Source organism: Leucopleurus acutus (genome assembly GCF_964270905.1).
Source record: "Leucopleurus acutus genome assembly, chromosome: 10".
Taxonomy (NCBI): Eukaryota; Metazoa; Chordata; class Mammalia; order Artiodactyla; family Delphinidae; genus Leucopleurus; species Leucopleurus acutus.
In genome coordinates, this window is record NC_139153.1 from 43,705,846 (window position 1) to 43,714,468 (window position 8,623).

The 8,623-nt window shown below is 42.3% G+C and overlaps 1 protein-coding gene across 1 annotated transcript in view; it reads right to left on the reverse strand.

Moving 5' to 3' along the window:
- The window catches only part of SCN10A (sodium voltage-gated channel alpha subunit 10), a gene marked incomplete at both ends in the record, with an annotated part of 77,504 nt that extends 69,111 nt beyond the window's left edge, over positions 1-8,393 (reverse strand). The window contains 3 exons of the mRNA XM_082848389.1: positions 2,407-2,487; positions 6,410-6,558; positions 8,124-8,393. Of these exons, the coding sequence (XP_082704515.1) occupies positions 2,407-2,487; positions 6,410-6,558; positions 8,124-8,393 (500 nt within the window). The remainder of the gene's footprint in view (positions 1-2,406; positions 2,488-6,409; positions 6,559-8,123) is intronic.
- Positions 8,394-8,623: the final 230 nt, after the last annotated feature.

Genomic DNA, 8,623 nt, shown 5'->3' on the forward strand with positions numbered 1-8,623 from the left:
ATGTGGGCCTCTCACTGTTGTGGCCTCTCCCGTTGTGCTCCGGACGCGCAGGCTCAGCGGCCATGGCTCACGGGTCCAGCCGCTCTGCGATATATGGGATCTTCCCAGACCGGGGCACGAACCCGTGTCCCCTGCATCAGCAGGCGTACTCTCAACCACTGCACCACCAGGGAAGCCCAGTTTGTTTTTTTTTTTAAAACCTTCAAATAGCTTGATGTCTTTGTCTTTCACAAAGAAATTTAGATCTTAATCCACCTAGAAGTGATTTTTGTGTTTGGTGTAAAATTAGATGTTCAATGTAATTTTTCTGTTGGGATTCCTAATTCTTCAGCATCATTTACTGAAGACTGCCCTTTCCCTGCTGTTTTGCAGTGCCACTTTTGTCAGCAATTCAAGGTTTGTATGTGCATTGGCCTGTTTATGGGCCAACTATTCTGTTCCACTGGTCTGACTAATCTTACACCAATGGCATACTGTTTCAATCATTAGAGCTTATGGTAAATCTTGATATCCAGTAGAGCACATTATTTTCTCCTACCTTGTTTTTCTGTCTCAAAAGTGTCTTGGCTATAATTGGCTCTTTGCATTTTCATATAAATCTTAGAGTCAGTTTGTCAAGTTATATTAAAAAAAGCCTGTTGGGAGCTTCGCTGGTGGCGCAGTGGTTGAGAGTCTGCCTGCCGATGCAGGGGACACGGGTTCGTGCCCCGGTCCGGGAAGATCCCACATGCCGCGGAGCGGCTGGGCCCGTGAGCCATGGCCGCTGAGCCTGCGCGTCCGGAGACTGTGCTCCGCAACGGGAGAGGCCACAGCAGTGAGAGGCCCGCGTACCACACACACACAAAAAAAAGCCTGTTGGGATTTTGATTGGAATCACGTCAAATTTATTAGTCATTTTGGGGAGCCTTACAATATTGTGACTTTGAATCTAAGAATACAATATATCTCTCCATTTGGGGGGTTTCTGTAATATTACTAAATATTTTTATAATTTTCTTTTTAGGGATTTTACTCATACTTTGATAGTCTTATCTCTAGAAACTTGATATTTTTAACTGCCAGTGTAAATGGTATTCTTAAAAACTATTTTATTTTCTGTTTGTTGCTAGTATATATATACAATTGATTTATGTATATTAATTTGTACCTAGCTGCTTTTCTATACTCTCTTATTAATTCTAATAGTTTACCTCTAGATTACATTGGCTATTTTATGTACATAATTATATTATCCATAAATCATGGCATCTTTGGTACTTCTTATTTTTTCTTTGAATTTTATTTTTTTATACAGCAGGTTCTTATTGGTTGTCTATTTTATACATATTTCTTTTCTTATTCTTATACCTTTTATTTCTCTTCCTTGCTTTACTACACTGGCTAGGATCTCCTTTACAAAGCTGAATACAACTGATGTAACAGAGATCTTTGCTTTTTTTCCTTCTGATGTCAAAGAGAAAGCTTGCTGTGTTTCACAATTAAGTATGATGTTTACTCCTTTCTTTAAAGTGGTTACCCTTTATCAGAGTACAGCAGTTCCCTTCTACTTCTACTTTTCTAAGAGTTTTTAATCATAAACAGATATCAAACTTTATCAAATGACTTTTCAGCATCAATTAATATGACCACCTTATTTTTCTTCTTTATTAATAGAAATAGAACATATTTTCTATTGTGGCATGTATTAATTTACAGTCAGCAAAAGACAAAAATTACAAAGTTGGAAAAAGAGAAAGCTCTACAAAGCTCCTGTTATTATACCAAAAATATGCCCTGCTTGAGCTGGGCAGGGGGCAACCGTCCCAGATGGTTTGGTGAAGAATGTTTTTGGAAAGGCCTCACAGTCTGAAACTACAGAGATTCTATCATTAACCCAGGGAGATAGAATAATCTCAGGAATTTTATGGTCACTTTGAGGTATACAGCCAACAGCTTCATTCATAGGTTATTTTCTGAATATGTTCAAGAACCATTTGTTCTTTGTTCTGCATCTCTTTCTCTTTCTGAGTAGGACTTCCCTCAACTGCATTCAGGTGTGCACCTAACAGGTGGAGGGGGGAGGCAGGGGGTTCATCTGCCCTGGCCACCCCAGACCAATGAAATCAGACCCTCTGGGGCTGGGGTCCAGGCATTAATATTTTTTAAATCTCCCCAGGGGATTCCAATGGGCAGCGAAGGTTGAGAACCACTCATCTATAGCTCTTTGAAGCTGAATATCATATGTGTGTTTATGAAACAAAGTCCACAGAGAAGATATCTAAGCATTGCAAAGTCAGATAGGCAATAGGATTCCACATTACCCAAATGAGACCAAGCAGGATGAATAAGAGAAAAAAGTTGCCCAGTGAAGGAACAGAAGGAGAGGACAGAAAGGAAAGGCACAAGAATGACAGCAAATCTACTCACTCCATTCTCTCTGGAAGTTCGGTTTGGGTCATGCCCACACAATTGACCAAAATAGTGATGGTTATAAATAAACTGAACCACCTGAGAGGCCTGTGTTAAGGAAAAGCTGAGAGTCACCACGTTTTCCTGAGGTCACTTCTGATCACCTTGACGCTGAATTGATTAAATCCATAACTCTTTAGCTAGGATCAACTTTATGTTCTTGTCACATAATAACAGCTGACACTGAGTGCCTACCCTCGGCTGAATACTTCGTCCACATTATTTCTAATACAACTAACCTACAGGTGGATATTATTACCTACACTTTGGAGCTAAGCAAACAGGCTGACAAAGCTTAAATATTTTTCCAAGGTCATATAGCTAGTCAACCATGGTGCTGAGATGTGGACTCAGATTGTCTGAAAATAGAACCCTGAGCAAGATGAAAAGAAACAGAATCCCTTTTCCAAAATGTCCTTCTGCCCTGACACCTGTATTTCACTATACCATATGGCCTGAAATTTCATCCTGCAAATGTCTCTTTTTTCCTAAAAGACAAGGAGAATGCAGTAGCGCCTCCCTTATCCATGGTTTCATTTTCTGCAGTTTCAGTTACCTGTGGTCAATGGTGGTCTGAAAATAAGCTTTAAATTATCCACCATTCTGAGTTAATGTGATGACATTTCAGCCTTCCCACTCCCTCCCACCAGGGATCCCCAACCATCAACATTGTTTGCTTCTGACACCCAACCATCGACATCATCATGGCTCCATGATCTGGGGTCACCCAAAGCACATGCTCCTCCCTCTGACTTATCATCAGGAGGTCAATAGTAGCCTAATGTCCTGTCACAATGGCTACATCATTCGCCTCACTTCATCGCATCACGTGGGCATTTTACCATGTCACATCATCACAAGAAGAAGAAGAGTGAATACAGTACAATAAAGAGAGACCAGGGCTTCCCTGGTGGCGCAGTGGTTGAGAGTCTGCCTGTCGATGCAGGGCACACGGGTTCGTGCCCCGCTCCGGGAAGATTCCACATGCCGCGGAGCCGCTAGGCTCGTGAGCCATGGCCACTGAGCCTGCGCATCCGGAGCCTGTGCTCCGCAACGGGAGAGGCCACACAGTGAGAGGCCCGTGTACCACAAAAAAAAAAAAAAAAAAAAAAAAAAAAGAGAGAGACCACATTCACCTAACTTTCATTACAGTATTTTGTTATAATTGTTCTATTTTATTATTGTTGTTGTTAATCTCATACCTAATTTAATCTCTTGCTTAATTTATAAATCAAATTTTTTCATAGGTAGGTAAGTATAGGGAAAAACATATAGGGTTCAGTACTGTCTGTGGTTTCAGGCATCCACTGGGGGTTTTGGAACGTATCTCCCATGGATAAGGGGGAACTACTATACTCCTAGGAAGTTAGAGATAAGAGGAGGGCTACACGCTTTCATGGCAATCAGGTTCGTCAGATTGTTTTTCCAATTTAGCTGAGCTCAGGCACACTGAGGAAATGGACATCTGGTTAGGAATGGAGGCAGGCACAGGGGAGTAAAATGCCGGCTCAAGGAGAAGATCCCAAACAGGATTAGGCTGTTGAGGAGAACTCTGAATAGCAAGAGGGGAGAATCTTAAAGGAGAGGTTGGGGGCAAATGCATTACAAGAAGGGGACAGAGACACTGAAAAGTAAGATGAGTGGAAGAGGGTAAATAGATGGGGCAGAAATGTTGGTGGCGAAGTCCAAAGATAGATTTCCCCCATTGGACATTTTTCTGAATTCCTAAAGAAAACGCCTGAAGATGTAAGCTTGACCTACAGAGTGAACCACTCATCTTTCATAATTTCAATCTGAGCAGAAGTATCTAAATCTATTTTAGTTTTCTGTAAATGCCTTTAATGTGCCCTGTTTTACAGTTATTTAGGAACCCATCTATTTTGAAAAGGGAAATTCTACTAATTAAACCACATTTTCCTGTTGACTTGCAATTAAATTAAGAAATGTGTTCAGGTTGGGGGGAAATGTTAACCCAAGGATTAAATTAAAATCATATCTCCAATTCCACAAACCTTTAAAGAATTATGATATATTCTGATAATATTACTTGTGAAAACATTCAGAGCAAATTTGATTAGAATTATAATTTTGGTGAAATATTAATAATAGGAGATTGAGAATTCCATACCTTGAATAATATGTGGGGGGCTGGAGCTACAAAGTTCATGAGATTTAAATATATAAATTCAGACTTTTGTGAGAAGGAGACCCTTAACAGCTTTTCTGTCCAGCTGTGACTCCACCCAGCAATTATTTATTCATCAAATCTCAAGATAAAAGGAATATTTACTGGTTACTTGGTTCTTTAAAGGGGTTTTTATTTCTAATTAGTTGTTTCTTACTTAACTAGATGTAATTCAACCAGGATGGATGAAAAGGAGTTTGTATATTTGCTGTTTTTCTTTATTTGTAACTTTTATGCAATTGTATATTTAAAAAAAAAACTATGTAGAGATGACATACTTAGAGAAAAAATTACCCTAATTCATTTCCATTAACTGCCTACTTCCTTATTGCTGATACTGCCCTAAGCAGGACGCAGGCTGGACCTTTTAACTAGCTGTGTGACCTTGGGCAATTAATTTCATGCCTCTGAGTAACAGTAACATGTAGGATGGAGGTGCTAATCCCTTCTTCAAGGGTTTCTGTACCTATGACAGTGTTGATGCTTAGGAGGTATTTAGCAAATAGGAGCCTTTTTTTTTTTTTTTGTAGTACGCGGGCCTCTCACTGTTGTGGCCTCTCCCATTGTGGAGCACAGGCTCCGGACGCGCAGGCTCAGCGGCCATGGCCCACGGGGCCAGCTGCTCCGCGGCATGTGGGATCTTCCTGGACCGGGGCACGAACCCGTGTTCCCTGCATCGGCAGGCGGACTCTCAACCACTGCGCCACCAGGGAAGCCCCTATTATTATTATTAAATACTCTTCTACAGCATTAGGAAAGCCGATATTGAATTAAGAAAATATGATTCCCACTGGTTGGCCATAAAGGTAAAACATGTAAAGGGAAAATGTAATGTAGTGAGCTACCAGGTCACTGAGTGCTGTCCAGCAATCCAACAATCTACCCCAGAGTACGAGGCGAGAGCCCTTTTACTAGACACCCGCTAAGAGGCTGGCTACCATCTGACAGGCAGCCGAGGCAAGGCTGGTCTTGCAAATCAACCTCCGAGAAACCAAGGCTGAATTTGTTATTAGGAACTTCCAATTTGGACAGTCGCTAGGGAAGATCCTTGGAAACCAAGCCAAAGTCTCTTGTTTGTCCTAGTTTGGCTTGTCTTGAAAAAAAAAAAAAAAAGAAGAAGAGAAAAGGTTGAGGCAGCTTCTGAAGCTACATAAAGCAATTAATTTAATACAGACATTTGACCAACGTATTTCTAACCATTACTACGTTCCTCAATGGCATGAACCTCAGACTACTGACATTTTTAACCGGCCAGTAGTTTGGGGGTAATGTGCTGTAGGCAGTACCCCATGACCAGTGGGGTCCCATTTAGACAATCTTCGCTCTGCCCGTTGCAGTCTGTTCTCTTTGCCTTCTCAAGAATTGATTTTTTGCCAAATAAGCAATCACTCTCCAGCATGGCTAGGACACAGAATATCAACCCACACCTATCATATCTGCCCAAAGAAGCCTAGGGACCCTCTTACTGGTTATTATGTTGTGGGAAGAACAGGCCACATATGATGAGAATGTACCTGGGTGTATCAGCAATCTCCCCTTTTCAACTTGTGCATCCACACATGTGTCCAGACTGGTCTAGTTGAATCCCAGACCAGGTGTGGGTTGCATGAACACCTCCTCTGTCTTGAGACTGCTTTTGGGTGTTGAACACACTAAAAACACAAACTTTTTTTTTCAATTTGATGATCTCATTGTTTTAGGATTCAGTTGGAGGAAGGCTCTATTGTTAACCCCCAAAGAAGGTACGTGACACAGTGGGCACCGCTTGATTCTCACATGTGGAAGGAGCAACTGTGCAAAGGATATGAGTGGACAGACACTTTGATGGCTGTTCTTCTGATCAGGTTGAAAGGACTGAATAACCACAGGGCCCGAGTGGCACTAAACCGGGAAATGGTCCTCCCTTTGTTCAGCACCATAAATGTCTAAAACAAAACACAACATAAAGCTGATTCACTTTGTGTACAGCAGAAACTAACACAACATTGTAAAGCAATTATAATCCAATAAAGATGTTAAAAAAAAAAAAAAAACACAACAGAGGGTGGATCTCCAGTGAGAAACATGCATCCTCCTCCAGCCATGGGTTTGAGCATAAGTGAGATCATCTCAGGCTCAGGAGCAAGTAGGGCTCTGGGAACCACGGGTCAATGAGAGGCAAATGGAGGGGCAGAGAGTAAGGGAGGATCAGGGGCTAAAAGCCATACCCTTCTAGCAAGACCCCAGGCCCTGCGGCTGACTGCATCAAGATGGGCCTCTGAGATTGCCCAGTGAACAGGCAGCTGACCCAGGGTTGGTGAGATGCATCATGCCCAGGGAGAGGATTCTGGCAGCAGCGGGGTGAAGTTCTGGTTGCATTTAATTCCTCTTCTGATTAGTGGATCATCCCTGGTCTGTGATGGTCCTTCTGTTCTCCACCTCCTAGGTCTCCCCTTTTAAACCCTCTACTGGTTCCCTCCTCTGAGCATTTTGGGGGATAACAGCTCTTGGCAGGTGAGAGGAGAAAGTCATTTCAGTGCCTTTTTTATTTTCTCTACAAACCATATTTGAGATGGCTGATTCCTGCCCCTCCCAACCCCCAAACATGCACACACCACTTTTTCAGCTGTATAGAACATCCAAGATAAAATACAAACAGGGTAATTGTCATGAAACTGTTTAAACTGGTGGTTCTCAAACTTTGATTTTAGGACCCTTTTGTACTCTTGAAAATTACTGAGGACCTTAATGATCTCTTGTTAATGTTTATACCTTTTTGCTTATACCATGTGTGTGTGTATGTATATATATGTGTGTATATATGCGTGTATATATATGTTTGTACATATGTGTGTGTGTATATCTATCTATCTATATATATAATATTAGAAATTTTAAAAGATAGGATCTTTTAAAACACAGGAGTATACAAGCATACATTCCAGTAGCTGTTAGACAGATGTGATCCTCCATCAATAGCCTCTATGTTAACTATTGTATGTTCACAAAAGAATGTGAGTAAAAAAGACAAATGACATCTAAGTATTACTAAGAAATAGTTTTGAACTCCTGAACCCACTAAAAGGGTTTTGGGAACCCCAGGGGTTTTGAGATCATACTTTGAGGACCACTGGTTTAAATCATCCTGATTTCGGTTCCCCTTCTCTATGCTACCCTCCCCCCAGCCTCAAGATCTCTGCTCACCACTTGCATAGAAAGCCAACACCTCTGGAGATCTGAGGCCAGAACTCATCCAAGGGAATAGCCAACTTCCTCTGAAAACTCCACAGCAGTTGTCACTGCTTTTGAGGATTTGGATTTAATTAACCTCCACCGTAAACACCATAGAGATTCAAAGAGAGTATTGAGGAGGTGAATTAGATATATTTTTCACTAACTGAGTCCAGCTGACAGCCACATCACCCACAGTGCAGGAGGAATCCTGGGCTGGGTGGGACAGAGGTTTCCTCTCCCAGAGCTGAGAATGGCCATTCCGGCCAGTAGCCCTTACCCGGTGTGTGCTGTAGAAGGGGTCCAGATCCTCCAGTGGCTCCCCGACCAGCTCTGCTGGGAGCTCGCCATAGAACTTGGGCAGCTGGTTACACGCTTTCAAGTCAAGCTGGGGCCGAGTCTTCTCTTCCTGGTCCTTCTGTTTCTTGGACTTCTCTTTGGTTTTCTTTGCCTCCTGCTTAGCAGCAATTCGTTTTTCAATCTCCACCAGAGACTCTGGGGTGAATCGATGGAAGTTGGTAGTTTCCAGAGACCCAGAGGGGAATTCCATCTTCTCATTCTTCTTCAGGAAGAATTTATACTCTTATGAGAGTGGACATAACCACAGAGAGATAACAGCCTGCTCACTGGCTCTCTCTCTCCCACCTTGCTTGCTAGAACTCTTCCCCGCGACCCCCCACCTCTTCAGTTCCTTTCTTAACTCACACTGAGCTCCCCCAGGACCCCACTGCCCTGCAGCATTCTCGATGGAGGCTGGTCAGTTCATCTTACTCCACGTAC